The 16,571-nt window shown below is 41.6% G+C and overlaps 1 protein-coding gene across 1 annotated transcript in view; it reads left to right on the forward strand.

Moving 5' to 3' along the window:
• Positions 1-15,939, forward strand: part of tafa3a (TAFA chemokine like family member 3a) — a 106,708-nt gene extending 90,769 nt beyond the window's left edge. The window contains exons 3-5 of the mRNA XM_079578345.1: positions 2,277-2,426; positions 5,960-6,084; positions 14,755-15,939. Coding sequence (XP_079434471.1) covers positions 2,277-2,426; positions 5,960-6,084; positions 14,755-14,766 — 287 coding nt within the window. The 3' untranslated portion in view covers positions 14,767-15,939. The remainder of the gene's footprint in view (positions 1-2,276; positions 2,427-5,959; positions 6,085-14,754) is intronic.
• Positions 15,940-16,571: the final 632 nt, after the last annotated feature.

A 16,571-nucleotide genomic window follows, 5' to 3' on the forward strand; every position in this document is an offset into this window, starting at 1 on the left:
GATGTTTCCGCAGGTGTAAAAACACTGCTGAGTCCGGCTCAGAGGAGGTGGGCTGTTTGTGCTGGTACATTCACTTGTGCAGAGGCTGCTCGGTCTCACCAGTGTTCAAATCTCCACATTCCTCACTGCACCGGACAGAATACATAACATCCACATTACTCCAGAGGTGTTCGGTCAAGTGGTGTCTTTAGGATGTACCTGTCGCTGTTTTCATGTGGACATGGGTTTAAAATATACAGGGATTTGAGGTTTGAGAGGACACTTTTGAAGTTTTCTGACATTTGCAAACATCAGGGATCACCACATGCTACTGTGTTATTATATATTCCAGTTTCTTTTTGCAATCCTTTCTTTTGACTTGTTTACTTTAGATTTTAGTTAAGGCCCACTGTGAGTCACCATACTGTTTTAAACTATGTTCAATGTGCATTTGTTCTTTTACTCTTTGCCTTTGCCTTGTGTGGAGAATCTCCACACAAGCCCTATGGTGTAGAGAGCGAATTACCCCCAGTTTTAATGCTTAGGGGTGGTGGGAATCCAACATCAAATATTGATCAGTGTTGGTTGGTTATTGGAAGAACTCAAAACACCTGTTGAGTTGTAAGAGACTGGTGTTTTAACATTTATATCTTGATCTGGATGAAGAAATGAACCTACAAACTAACTTTAGGTGTAATCTGAATGTCCTTTTTCTTTGAGTTGAAATGTGCAGGATGTAATCCATTTATGTCTCATGGTTATGCAAGTGTGCAAGCCACAGCTAGCTCACAGGGGAAGGAAATGTTGAATATCATGAGTTAATCAAAGTCATACAAATGTTTTATTTTTGCGTCTCTAGTAATAGCTGAACGTGCACCTGAAGTTGACACCAATAATTATCAATCAGACTCCAGGTTCAATGGAGTATTGACTTCTCATTCCTACTATATTTACAAGTAGTCGCACACTCCATAAAGGAGCAGAATCTCATTTCCTCAAAGACGTGTCTGTTTGTGTTGAGCGGTGTATGAACAGCCTCTCTGGGTCTCCATGCATAATGCAGAGTTGATTGTCCAAGAAGCCCCTGTATATTGAGCGCAGTTAGGCTGATCCATGTGGGAAATTACAAGTACAGTTGGTGTATTTGCTCAGCTGCTGACCGGGCACTTAATCGAGTTCAAACCAGGTCTGTGCAATTTATTTGAGGATCTGATTTAATACGAAATACTTAGACAAAATTGATGTATGGAGTTTGTATTTATTGTTTATGGTTATACCAGTCTCTGTAGGCATTATAACTCAATCATTGGGCTTTGGCTCCACGTGTAAGATCAATTTATTATGCACAGCCATAGTGGGCTCATCTTTTCATCCAGTAATCCCTCATCGATGTATTTGTATTCCAGCTGCTCAAATTGCTCAATACACGTCCAAATAAAATGGCAATGAATAAAATGCTGAATTTGTTGTCCTTGTCTAAGATTTTGTTGCCGTTTTATAATCGTCATTGCTTCAGTGGTTCCATTTGGGTAAGCTCACTGTCAGTGTTGGGATAACGTTTTACAAAAGTAACAAATTACAAAAATATATTACTTTTTTAAGTAACTAAGGAATATAACAATTTGAAACTACTGGATTATATTGGTCATTTCAATTTAAGTTAACTTGTGCTACAAGAGCATTTAATTGTATGAACAAAACAAAGCCAAACTCCCGCCAAATAACATACACTGGTGTCTAAGATCTGCAGTTGTGTGTAGCTAAAGTCGTCATAACAAAACAGAAAGAATGGGGGAAAGAGAAGGAAAAGGAAATCTGCAGTTTTTGCTCGGTGGCAACCGTGTAGTGTAACTCAGTTGCATTTTTGAAACATGTGTAATACAAACATATTGCATTTTTATAGCTGTAGCTACTAATACAGAATATATTACAGTTTTAAAGTGCTCACAGTACATTTTAAATTACTAAAAGATGTTTATGTTCTTCACATACAAGCAATGCAAATGTATGTACTTTACACTCTATGTACTATAACAGAATAATATGCATTTTCATGTTGACACTGTGGTTTGTACACAAAATTAATTTCTTCTCAATTTTGGAATATTGTCCTTCTTCATCAACCCATTTCAGATAGGAGTGACGTGGGCACAAACGTATCTTGGCCTTGAATGATATCTATCTGTGTTTCCTAATGCTTCCATTCACTCTGAGGCTGATTGTTACATTTTGTCAAGCATCATCTTTGCTTTGGGCTAACTCACCCCTTTCCCCCTTGTGTGTACGTCTGTCTCCAGTTCATGTGAAGGCGGGCACCTGTGAGGTAATTGCTGCTCACCGATGCTGCAACAAGAACAAGATCGAGGAGAGATCCCAGACTGTCAAGTGCTCCTGCTTCCCCGGACAGGTCGCAGGGACTACAAGAGCCGCACCATCTTGTGTAGACGGTATGTGTGTGGAGTCTTGGGCATCTGGAAATTGACAATCGTTCATTATGTGAAATATATATATATATATATATTTTAAAAATGGTGTTGCTGTGGTATAAATTCTCAGTCATCCAGATGGTTATTGAAATCTTCTGAAATATGACAATGTTTCACACTTAGAGAACTTCCTCATGGCAGCTTTTGATGACTGCCACAACCCCCAGAGATAGACAAGGGCGTGGAGGGAGGGTGAAGGGTGCCCTGGACAACATGGCTAAAAGCCAAACCACCAATGTCCGAGGCACCCTTCAAAACATCTCAGGTGTGCAACAGCTGGTGCAACAGTCCTTCTTGTCTGGCGGAGCGCACAGATCTTTCATACACGGCCTCCTTAACCCCTCATTCAAACCAACCATTCAAACCAACTCTTTATCCAAAAGAGTCTTGTGTCTTTGTTCTTAGAGTGACATGTTTTGCTCATGTCCAGGAACATGTGCCTCATCCAACTCTGCCGTAAAACATCTTGGTGCTTGGACTCGCCTGTGTATTTACATGCATTAGATTGTTATATATCTATTTTTTCTATAATAGAAAGAAGAAAACACGTAGGGCCCGGTTTCTAAATGCAGACTGTAGACTTTTGCAAGCTGTGCAATCTTTAGCTTCATACCTGGACTCCAATGGCGATGTTAAGCACAGCAGATGTCCCTCTCCATGCTTTACCTCCTATAGACCGTACTAGACTGGAATATGCTGATACTGTTGCCTCGATCATGTTTCTGCAGCGTGTAGTTTTCCCAGCGCTCTGTAATACTAGCGCTAGAGCGGGACCCATGGATATAGTCCGGAGATGGACAGTGTATCACTCACAGTGGGAGAAACAGTTTGTAGTTTGTCCTGCGAGCCCTGAAGAAGATGCACGAGGCTGCGAGCGATGATAATGTACAGAAGGGGCGCGAAGAGGAAGCGCTGCTTGTAGTCAGTGCCGCTCGTAGTCAGTGCCGCTTGTAGTCAGTGCTGCTTGTAGTCAGTGCTGCTTGTAGTCAGTGCTGCTTGTAGCATACTGCACATCAGTCAGTGCCGCTCGTAGTCAGTGCCGCTTGTAGTCAGTGCCGCTCGTAGTCAGTACTGCTTGTAGTCAGTGCTGCTTGTAGTCAGTACTGCTTGTAGTCAGTGCCGCTCGTAGTCAGTGCCGCTCGTAGTCAGTGCCGCTCATAGTCAGTGCCGCTCGTAGTCAGTACTGCTTGTAGTCAGTACTGCTTGTAGTCAGTGCCGCTCGTAGTCAGTGCCGCTCGTAGTCAGTACTGCTTGTAGTCAGTGCCGCTCGTAGTCAGTACTGCTTGTAGTCAGTACTGCTTGTAGTCAGTGCCGCTCGTAGTCAGTGCCGCTCGTAGTCAGTACTGCTTGTAGTCAGTGCCGCTCGTAGTCAGTACTGCTTGTAGTCAGTGCCGCTCGTAGTCAGTACTGCTTGTAGTCAGTGCCGCTCGTAGTCAGTACTGCTTGTAGTCAGTGCCGCTTGTAGTCAGTGCCGCTCGTAGTCAGTACTGCTTGTAGTCAGTACTGCTTGTAGTCAGTGCTGCTTGTAGTCAGTGCCGCTCGTAGTCAGTGCTGCTCGTAGTCAGTGCCGCTCGTAGTCAGTGCCGCTCATTGTCAGTGCCGCTCGTAGTCAGTACTGCTTGTAGTCAGTACTGCTTGTAGTCAGTGCCGCTCGTAGTCAGTGCCGCTCGTAGTCAGTGCCGCTCATAGTCAGTGCCGCTCGTAGTCAGTACTGCTTGTAGTCAGTGCCGCTTGTAGTCAGTGCCGCTCGTAGTCAGTACTGCTTGTAGTCAGTACTGCTTGTAGTCAGTGCCGCTCGTAGTCAGTACTGCTTGTAGTCAGTGCCACTCGTAGTCAGTGCTGCTTGTAGTCAGTGCCGCTTGTAGTCAGTGCTGCTTGTAGTCAGTGCTGCTTGTAGTCAGTGCTGCTTGTAGCACACTGCGCATCAGCCGTTCCCTTTTTTATTCAAAGCGACGCCCTCAGGCTACCAGGGAAAGCACTGGCGCACCGTTGTTTGCACGCAAGATCCCAGCTTCCTCTTGAGCTGCGCTGTTGTTGCTTCAAACATAACCAGCCACAAATCACGCCATCTCCCACACTGCCATTGACTTCCTGTGTATCTCCCCTCTTGAGTTGTGTGCAATAAAACGCAGCAGGTCAGGTCATTTAATATCATGTCAAAAGGGACTTCGGTTACAACTGAATTGATCCAATCTTCATCCATTCCATGTAATACTTTTGACATGAACTTCCTATGTTTTTGACAGCAGGCGTTCTCCTAAAATCGTGGCTGTTTCTCCGGTGTGGGCTGTCTCAGAGAAAGTGATGAGAACCTTGACATTCCCATCCACACTGCAGCCTTTACAAACGATGTTAGATAAATCCCCACTCACACCAGAGCTGACATTGACCCAAGACCTGTAATCTTGAGCATGTGAGCCAAGCATGACAGGTCTCTGCTCTTAGACACAATAATTGGCTGTTACGTTGTTTTTTTTTACGTTTGTTTACTTTTTTTTCCTAAATCATGTAATTAAATCTATCTAACTAAAAGGGAATTTGTCTAAAATGAACAAAATGGGTTGTGCAGACTGCAGAGAAAGTGAGGTAGCATTTTTAACAACCGTAACTGAGATATGTCCTTACCTGAGCTTAGACAAGTTGATGCGTACCTGCCTGCCCTCAGTCACGGAAATAGACCAAAGATGTTGTTGGTAAAGTTAGAAGTGACTAAGCTCTTCCACGTTTTCCCTATTTAAATACGGTCACGTGAGCATTGATTTGATCCAAATATAGTCACACAAAATTAAACATGTTGATTTTCTAAGCGGATACAAAGGGGAACGATATTGTAAGGCGTAAAAACACCTTAGAAGCACTTCGACGTCCGCGCAGTAATATCTTTACTTTTAAGGAATTCTGAAGATATTACTACGACCTGTTTAATACATGTCACGATACTCAGGGATAAGTATACAGTAAGTAATTATGGTAGTATGGTTTACCTTAAAATGTGTAAAAATAAAACGGTTCTGTGTCCAAAATGTATAAACCAAATGCCATCTGACATTTATTGAAGTGTTAAGAACTGAAAAGTGCATCTTCACAAAATGTAACAAAGTGCTGCTACTGGAAAACAAAGGAGTGCATGATAAAAATGCCTCCAAACACAAGTATTGGAAGTATTGCAACACTTGATATCTGATATTTTGCCCCAGCCATATTGATTTATTTAAGCCTTAGAATCCCAAAAGGCAGAAACTATTTTGAGTATTTGGATGTCTTTCTCATCATATTTCACTACAGAAGTAGGTTTGACTGACAGATCATATTAACATTTCTTAAGTTAGTGCTTTTGGTTGTATCCGGTTTTCTAAATATAGGTTTCCATCTTTATATACACCAGTCAGTGCTGCAGACAAAATCTTTTTGTGGGTTCAAAGCCTTACAATGTCTTGGACTATTTCACTGGGATCATATTTCAACAGTGTTCCTGTTTTCTTGTGGTTTTACAGCCTCAATAGTTGCACAGAAGTGGTGGTGCCAGATGCATCCGTGCATGGACGGCGAGGAGTGTAAAGTGTTGCCAGATCTCAAAGGATGGAGCTGCAGTACAGGAAACAAAGTTAAGACGACCAAGGTGAGGATCTATATTTAACACATACCGAGTACACTGAGGTCACGGCGCTGTGAAACTCCAGATTATCAGCGCTTAACAAGGAGGACTGTGAGACATGACAAAACATGACCCTTAAATAATTGAAAAGTGCTCGACAAGTGTTTGAAAAAGAAGAAAATGAAAGCGACGGATGAATGGGAAATGTTTTTCACTTGAGTCGAGCGCAGAGTGGAGCAGGGGAAGGCCTCGGAGGAGGAGGAGGAGGAGTCACAAGGGAGAGCCAGTGAAGAGTTTCATCAAACGATCAGAGCACAAAAGAGCTGCAGCTGAGTTCAACCATTCTGCAAGTCGGTCCTGCACTTTGTTCTTTAGGCTTTGAATCATGTTCCACAAGGATCACTACAGACACGCCACATTGCTCTGAGATTGTGATTAGATATGATTTGCATAAAAAACATTCACTAATTGCAGCTAGGATAAGCATCGGAGAATAATGCAAAAGTGTCAAAACGCCTCACATGAAATAGCAATGTAACTTTTGGACTTGAATCGTTGGCTAAGCAGGGTGTGATCAAGAGATTCATCTATAAATCTCTTGTCGTGCTGTGAGCTTTAGACAAATTCGGACCAAATGTAACACCAGGCTGGATTAATGAAAACCACACCACAATTTCAATTTTCAACATCTTTGTATACGTTGTTATGTATCAGTCCAGCCCCTGCACAACGACTGTTAAGAGACGATTTTATGGCTGTTGAGTTGGAGATGAATTGATGCATATCTTAGTTTAATTTACTGCTGTATTACATTCTATCAGTCTCAAAGAATTAACTGGAATAGTGTGAGAATGTGTCTTATTCTGACACTGTGACATTTATTAAACAATTAAGTCAAACCTCTGCCATGTCATTTTGCATTAGTGCACCAAATGGCAATTAACTAGCGATTCCACAATTTGTCGGAAAGCTTAATAGCAATTAAAATGTGGTTTGCTGTCCTCGTCGATAAACAGTGCAATAACACCACGCTTTTGTTGCAGAGATTTGAGTGTGTTTACGATACAAAACTGAATACTAAGTGTCACGATGATTCATGAATAAACATGATGTGCCAGATTATGCTACATAACCAGACATTTGTCTTGTTTCCGCATGAAACCACTGCATACTATTACGTCCAATCAGTTTGCAGGCCCGGATAGCCCGCACGCCTCCTGAAGATAATGAGATCGAAAATACACATATACATGCTCTCTGGAGCTACGCAGTAACTCGATATAACAACACGCACTTGTTATAAATTGGTTGTTTGGATGGTGAAGCGAGAGTCATCACGAACACAAATTACAAGTCAGAAGTCACTATTGCGCCAAATGGGGAGATAGTCCTTCACTGGCGATTTCTGTGGTGAAGATACAGCGAATAGCCGATGTTTAAAGGAAGAGGCCACTGTTTTTAAATACTGAGATATGTTCTTACCTTAGCTAAGACGAGTTAATGTGCAGCTGTCTGGTCTCAGTCAGCTAAACATAGCACGTTAGCCTTTAGCCTCTCGTCCTCTCCTCTATTGCCCCAAACGGGAGTAAAGTTAGAAAAGACCGAGCGCTTCCACGTTTTTCTCTATTTAAATATGGTTACATGAGCCTTTACACGATCCATAGTCACACAGTAGTAACATTACTACGTCTATACTACTATATTGCAAGGCAATGCAATGTAGTTCCCCTTTTTACCTGCTTAGAAAATCGTTTAATTTTACTTGAATCGTGTAAAGGCTCATGTAACCATTATTTAAATAGGGAAAACCTGGAAGAGCTTGGTTGCTTCTAACTTCACTCCTGTTTGGGGCCATAGAGGAGAGGAGGAGAGGCTATATGCTAAAGCCGTCTGTGCTGTGTTTACGTGACATAATACCAGACAGCTACACATCAACTTGTCTAAGCTAAGGTAAGCACATATCTCAGTATTTTAAAACGGTGTTTATTCCTTTAAACAATGGGACATGGTGACAGCTCATCATGTAGAGCTTATATCATATCCCGGCTCCGGTAACATTGCTTTGCATATATTTCTCCCTGATATCATTTGACAAAAGCTGAAGCACATTCCAATATACTGTTTTAAATATAAGGAGTATGCAACTAAATATAGCCTGCGTGCTAAGGTGGAGATTTGCTGTTTTTGAAGGAGCGAACAGACCGGGTTGACTTCCTGCTTTTGAGACATCAAAACAGGCTTGCACAGAACTTCAAAAGAGTCAGTGAGAAGCAAAACAAAGGCAAGAGGAAAAATAAGCAAATAAACTCCCCTCAGGAAATAGATGCGCAAAGGCAGGGGATGCTCAGCTAATTCTTTGACACCAGCCGGGATTAATGGAGCTTATCTGGACGTGAGTTTTGAGTTTGGGGTGTGGTCGGACCTGAAGAGGCTGCTTGTGGTGCGGGGAGGGGTGGAAATGCCGCCCTTAGCCATCCATCACGTCCCCATGTTTGACTCACCAAACGCCTATAGTTGAGCTCCCTCCTCCATTATTCATTGCTACAGGAGGCCTGGACCGAGTAGAGCTTTTTATTTTAGCCAGGTTAATAATTCATGGCCTCGCACACAGCCACGGGAAAGCAGAAACAGAGGAGCAGACATGCAGGGGTCCAGGTGGCTGGTAGGACCCGTCAGAACTTGGACCTTTTTTTGATTTGCGAGTCGGCGGGGGGCACGGGCGCCTCCCACCGAGAGGCAGCAGAGGTGGCTTGTGTACGCCGGAGGGGCTTTACCCGCGCTTCCTGGACAGTTAACATCATTCTGTGGAGTGGCTCGATGGTGCCACAAACAATCTGGCTCAGGAGAACAAAACACTGGGCTTTTTGCACACACTGACGTCACGAGGAACTTACTTAAGAAACATTAGGGGTTATTTTCTCCACATGACCACAAACGGTATTGAGACTATGATGCCTTCTGACAGTTCGGTCATAATGATTGAGGTAGACTAGCTATCATGCCCCAGGGTGACTGTGGCTCAAGTGTTTCCCTGGACAATGTATAAGGGATGAATGAATAATGGAGTCTTAAGTGACCAGAACAGCATTCAGCATACATCAACTTTTGTATGAACGAGGGCTGGATGATAGGGCATAAAGTAAAATCAATTTTACTCAGATTTCTTTCTATATTAAAGGGGCATTATGCAACTTTTGATGATAACAAAAGTTTACATTTGTGTGATTTTGGCCTGTGGCTGTGTGAGTGGTCAGCATGGCGCCTTTCCTTTCCATCACAGTGGTCTTTAGGATGCTCCAGGATCAATTGTTTGGAAGGTTTTCACTGCTGACGGAGCCTCTCACCGGAAAACCTACAAAACAATTGATCCCGAGAGCGGCGTCGAGACCACCGTGATTCAAAGTAAAGACACCATGCTGACCACTCATAGCTGCTGGATCACGACTAGGTCAAATACTCACAGATATCGACTTTTGTTTTTGCATAAAAAGTTGCATAATGCACCTTTAAAAGCCATTTCATTTGGCAGATTCCATAATAATAAACCTATGAATATTTAAAAATGTAAAATATTTTTTGTTTCGTTTAAAAGTATTTCGACACAACAGTGGCCAGCAGTGATTTGACATGTTTAGCTAATGTTAATCTATGGACAATGTTTGTAAGCACAGTCCCATAACATGGCGGATATCCACGGTAACGCTAAATTATAACATTCCTAAATCTGTATCTTCATGAGACATTTCACTATACAAGTTAAACTGATAAATGAGATTGTCCATTGATTCAATATTCATTTTCATCTAGAGTTCTAAGTATATTGATCTGTGCTAATGCAGAGGATTTACTTGAATTATGAGATTTTGTTGCCATTGACTGTATGTTTAACATGTAAGCTACAAATGTTAATGACCGCTTTACTGAAGACAAATGGAAAAACAGCAACAGTAAATACAAATGTTGACAGATCAGTATATAAATAGAAGCAGTCAATGTTTCTTCAATGAATCGTTCTTTCTTTAATGTGTCTGTTGGCCTTGATAGAAGATAGTGTCATTTCACATTTCTTCATGGTAAAGAGACATCAATAAATCATGTGCCTGGACAAATCCAGTTGTTCCCCCCTTCTCTGCATGACCACGAGCAACTAGTTTTATAGTATTGCTGGTAATGTCAGGAATTATAACCCCAGCAGGCCCAGCGCTTCACTTCCTATCAATCACAGGGCACAGGGCAGAGAACACAAAGCCTCTGCACTTGACAGGTGCTAGGCCTCTTTAAGGGGATGTGTGAAGAGTGGCTGATGGATAGCTGTCAGGAGAAGATTTCCTTCATAGATCAAATAAAAATCACCTGCCTTTGAGTGCATGACAGTGATACGAATATAAAAATAAAGAAAATATAGTAACAGATGTTTAAAGATGCCATAAACCATTGTCACTTTGCAACAATACTGAGTTTAGTTGATGTCAAGTAGAGCGGTGGGAACAGAATCTTTTACTAAATTAACAATTTTAGCAGCCTATAAAAATGGTAATAATTGCACATTGCCATTCATTTTATGTTCTCTGGCTCAGTCCTTTCACATTATTACCACATTTTAAAAATGATAGTCCATACGTCATGAATCTACCTTTGCACAGCAGGAAATCTACATGTAACTATTCTTCAGATTAAAGTTCCCATAGCTTTCACGCGGAAAATCTTACAATTTAAGAAAAATACAAACAAGCCTTCGTGCAGTGTTGAAGGACATTTGCAATATAAAAGGCCTCAAATGTGCTTTTAATTTGTGATCTAAAAAACATCTGAGAAGAATATCAAAGATGATGAGAACTGTGAAAAGGCCTAAGTGCTGAGTGGGTTTTGAGAAGCACAAGGCTGAAAGGCCGTGTTACGCATTTAAATGTCGATAAAACGTCAGGAGTGGAGACCTAAATCAATCTATTAATGATTGATTTGCTTTCATGACTCATTAGATCATAACTGCAGGCCTGCATTGATCATACCATTTTGAAGCAACAATGATCTCGACAATGAGACAATGAAATATTGTAAAATAATGAGTGTTTTCCATGTGCAGCATGTGGATGGGACAGGGACGTGTTTGCCTCAGTAGCTCCTGATCAAAGTCAGCGTCTTAGTTTGTTTGTCAATAGGACTTTGAACCTTTAGCTGACCAGTCAAGTGTGCGCTTTCATCCCCAAACGGCTTAAGCATCAAACCGAGTGGAGCTTTATTCTCCACATATCCTTTTGTGTGTTTACTTACCGATAAACCTGGCAGATCGCTGCCATAATAATTTCTGCAATAAGGCTTTGGTGCTGCTTTCACTTGACTATAGACTGATAGACTATTGTTGATTAAATACATTTTTACTTCATTATAGGGGTGTTCGATTTGTATTATTCATAGGTCAGTTCAATTCAACCCTGATTCATCCCGAATCTTAAGTAGAACACGACTATTGTGATTTTAAAAATAGCTTCAGAAGCAAATAACCAGTAAACTGTGGAACTGTGTTTATAAACGGGGGTGCCAGGGGAGAGGAGCACAGAGGAGGTGCTGACTGTCGGCTGATTAGAAGAATGGCAGCACGAAGGTTGTTGCTGCCGTTTTTGAATTTTGCAGAGCAAATTTTGAATATGACTTGGCTCTTATCATAATTGGCCTCCGTCTTTGCTCTAAAAGCCAAGATGAGTCCACTTACACCAGGAATGCTAGTGCAGGATAAAAGGGAGACACTGCCATGAATATTTCCCCTAAAATACTTGAAATTAATTTGACTACATTTTGAATCGATACAAGAACCTCAGGATGATGTCCTAAGTCCAGTTTTGCCTTGTTGCCATTTCAAAGTCAGGGTCGAATGCATAGTTTTTTATTAAGCTATTCTTTTTCATTCCTTTTTAATGTTTTTTTATTTGTGTATTCATTTAATGTCCCACACGAGGCTTTGTTTGATTAAATGATACAAAGCACTGTAAGTCTATTGTAATACAAGTAATATCTTGTCTTGGTTCATTTTACTGACAGAGTGACATGTGTTTTCACTTTATAATCATGGGTTCTTAGCCATTGCAGTGTTTTCACTTAGTTCTAGGGAGAGTGTAATGAATCGATAACACCTGGTGCTGTACATGTACTGTGCATTAATGGATCTGCAGCCGGAGGTCACACAGATGAATTGTGTGTGTGGTCCAGAGCGCACTAAAAGTCAAGCTGTGCCCCTACAGCTACACTAATGCATGTCCATGTCCCACCGCTGCCATTACCAGCACTGGATCTTATCAGACTCTCTCTTTACACCTCTACCTCTGGAAGATTGTTTGATGCAAGTGTAAATTAAATTGTATCTGCAGTCCCCGAACAGCAACTATTATCCTGCAGCAAAAATAACACCATTTACCTAAAGGTTTGAGCAGAATTTTAACAGTCTGTGTGAGAACTAAAGGTGGATGGTATATCGTCCACCAGATAATATCAAAATTGATCTTTGGAAGGTAACAAAACATACGCTCTCAATATCTCAACAATTTCCTGTGCATTTATTCAAGACATTTCTATTACTGAGCGACAAAGCAATCAAAATGTCTGCATATTTCTGATGGTTTGCAAAAATACTTTTTGATCATCACAACAAACCGTCATATGGAGTCCAATGTAAAGAGTTTCCTGGCATCATTTTGAAAAAAAACCCGCTCATGCCTCAAGCAGCTGGGACTGGATTTGGTCTCCTTACTCATTTATTGTGCCACATGATCCTCCATTGTTCCATCTATTGTTGCATGCATTGCCTCTTCTGTAAACATGTCAGGAAGCAACAAAAAAAAGTCTGCCCAAAAAGTGATAGTCGCATCTATCAATCTGTTGTGTTAATATTCATGAGTAGTGTGAGAATACTTAATGCCAGCAGTGTGCCATCATGAATAATAACTCCTGTCTGAAATCTCTGAGCCTCATGTACATGCCATTATGTCGACTTCTGCGCCTCGTTTTCTCTCCTCATGTCGGAGATGTTTGAATTATAAAGCTGGCCAATAGGGAATACACACAAAACTTCTTTGACAGATTTGTGTGTGCAATTTTAAAATGGAAACAACCGTTGCTTGTTGATTTCGTGGGGCCACACAGCATCTGGGGGAGGCTGTGAATCTTTGTGCAGCTCTGTTAGCGTCGGCTCGTTACTGAAATGAGTAAACGGCGGCAGAAGTGAGGTTTGTGTAATTGAAGCCCTGGCAACACACATGTTTAGTCTTTTTCGCGGCACGGTGGCGCAGTGGTTAGCGCTCGTACTTCACGGCTAGAAGGTCCCGGGTTCGATTCCTTCCTGGACGGGGCCTTTCTGTGTTTGCAATGTTCTCCCCGTGTCTGTGTTTCCTCCGGGCGCTCCAGTTTCCCCCTACCACTAAAAACATGTACAATAGGCCAGGATGAATGTTTATAAGGACAACGCAAAGACGCAACATAACAAACGATGAGAACCAATAATACAAAACACAACCAATTAAAGCAGTACTAAGTAACTTGTTTACCTTAATAAATCCTTTTCGTACTCCCTGTGGGGGTAATACAAGTGTTTATGGGATGATTGGAGGGTCTTTCATCTCTCCCTGGTGTCTCTGGCCAGAAAACCATGTTTGCAACTTGACTGCCACCGGTGCGGAGCAAGCAATACACACTAATGAAATCACGAAGAAGAAGCTAACATGCTAACGTGCAAAGCTAACTGCAGGCTAACGTCACTTTAAACAGTATTTACAGCCAAGTTTGAGTGAAAAAAAATATTTCCATTGTATAATTGGATGCACAATAACCCTCTCTCCCTTCACCTTTCCTGTCTACTCTCCAAGACAATTAATAAGTTAAAAAATCGTAACTTGCTACTACACCTGCAGTTGCACTTATGGCCTCTGGGGGAAGAGTTACTTAGTACTGCTTTAAAGAACAGAAAATAAATAAACAGTACACCAATCTGCTACTCCTGTATGGTTGTATGACAAAAAAACGTACTTACTGTACCACTAAAAAAAACGTAGGTTACTCACTCAATGAAGAAAACTCAAAAGAATCGCAGGCTGATAGCTAGATGGCCACAGCTAGAGGAACAAGTTCAGAAACGGGTGCTTGAACAACATGATGCCGGGAGAGGCTTGTCAACGGTACAGTTACGCCTCCATGCCCAGGTAGTTGCCAACTTGGTGCAACTTATACTCCGGAGCCACTTATTATAGCCTGGAAAATAAGGTAAATTCTCCCTTTGTCTATACTAATCGCTTGAAGAAGAAAAAATATCTGCATCTCTAAAATATTCTGACCTGCCAGAGCAAGGTGCCAGCTGTGAAGAGGGACTAACGACAACTAACTGCGGCTGAGAAGTGAACCCATCCAGACTTTACCAACACAAAGTCTCCAAGGTCCTGCAGAGAGAACACATTCCAAAGAATAATTACACCGAAACAACAGCAAACAAAACAAACAAACAAAATGTCACATTGCCTCGGATGTATAAAGGATGTTCCCTGACCTCATAGTGTCTTCTAAACTGTGCTACACATCAGAAAGCCCGAGTTTCAGCACCGGTTTTGTCAGCCTTAATAAGCCGTCTCCTTTTTTACCCTCAACGCCCACTCATGCCACTGACACATTCCTATTCTCTGTCCAAAACTCATTTTTCTTCTTTTCTCTTTCTAGGTCACGCGATAGTCGTCTGCGTCTGGGACTTTTTTGGAAACAAGACTTTTGTTTTCGTCGGCCGCCATTGCAGGACATTTAGATAATGACATGTTTTGGGACGTTAATGGGACCACGCGTGGGAATAATCCCGGACATTCCACTGGACAAATGGAAACCAAAACCACGAAGCGCCATGTAGTAAGACTGCGAAAGGATTTCCAAAAGTAGGATCCAGCATCAACAGTAGCGGACTGTACTGCCCACCAAATGTCTATGTATTATAGCTCTATTGAACTATGGGATTTATGAAGATATTTATTGGACTGAGGATTTCTCTACCCTTACAACCAACCTAGTGATGTGAAACTTTTGTGTTCTTTTCTTGCTTACGAAGAGCCCCCGGACTCAAAAAAATGCATATCTGTGTTAAAGATCTAGAAAAGAGAAGCATTTTTTCCTTTTAGCCTTATGAAGCAGATATGTCTTCTGTTTCCTCATATAAATTTAGAGTTGAATCAAGTGTTGGCTTAAGTTTTACTTTCATGACATGAAATACCAAAAACATTTAACACCATCTGAAGTCACTAATGGTCATTTGAAATCTGCCAAAATTGTGATTCTTGTTTTTTTTTTTTTGTCAGTTCCAGATGGCACCCATTGATTACATTATGTCAATATTAACTCAATAAATCTAACTAAATGGACATCAAGAGAGTTTTTATCCGGGGTACGTCCACTGAGGGAGGCTACAATGCTGCTTTAGCAGAACTGCAGCTCAAGCAAATGGTTTGACATAAAGACCCCAAAAGCCCAGCTCACATCGACTTTCTAAAGACTGCACATGATTGAAGGGAAAAGTATAAAATCAGCAGATGCAAAAATGGGCTGTGTTTGAACAGAAAGAGAGAAAGAGCCCCTGCGGCGTTCCTTAAAGTGTACAAAGCCATCTCAAATCTGGCCCACAGAGAGGCTGATAATTAGCTCACTTCCTACGACAACTCAAATCCCGCTTGATTCATTTCCAAACGGATGTGGCCATTGAAGCTCCGAAAACACTTTTACCTGATTTTTACCAACACTGTTTCCTCAACAGTCTGTGGGTATGAAACTCCGAGCTTTGTTAGTGCATTTCATCATAGACTTTGAAAACACAAGCATTTTACTTCAGCAGAAATAGACACAGTCAGATGCAGCAGTCATGCAATTGGCACTAAAAGATGTTTATCTATCCTCCAAACTCTCAATTCACTGAGTCTAATTTCAAGTTAAATCTGAATTCTTCTGCTTTTCATGTCTCTGCTATAGTTAAAGTATGAAAAGTAAAAGTCTATGTGATGTGAAATTAGGTCTGGGCAAATGCACTGCCTGGCAAAAGAAAAAACACACCACAAGAAAAGGTCACCCACTTTACTGTGGGATTGTTTCGAAAAGCTTCTGCAATGTCAAAAGATTCAATGTTGCATTATTATTTCGCTTGAGAAGTGTGACCACTGCGCAAAGCCCTCTCCAGCACATCTCAAAGATTATGGGGTTAAGATGTGGACTCATCTTGGAATATGCCGGCGCCATTGTGGAAGATCAGGGAAGATGAAATCCATTAATGAAAGAGCCTCGGAATTCAGGATGTTCAGCTTGTCCGCTGATCTCATTCTTTGGGTACGTCGTTGCTGAACCCAGACCTGACCAACTGCAGCAACACAGATCATAACCGTTAGTTCAATCCAGGTAGAGCCTTTTTTTGGTCAGGCGGAGTATTTGAAATGTGTGGCAATCTCAATAATCGTCATTTAAAGGCGTTTTAATCATCAGATCTACAGCGAGTTTTGTGGCAGTAC

Source organism: Gobius niger (assembly GCF_951799975.1).
Source record: "Gobius niger genome assembly, chromosome: 20".
In the NCBI taxonomy this organism is placed as follows: domain Eukaryota; kingdom Metazoa; phylum Chordata; class Actinopteri; order Gobiiformes; family Gobiidae; genus Gobius; species Gobius niger.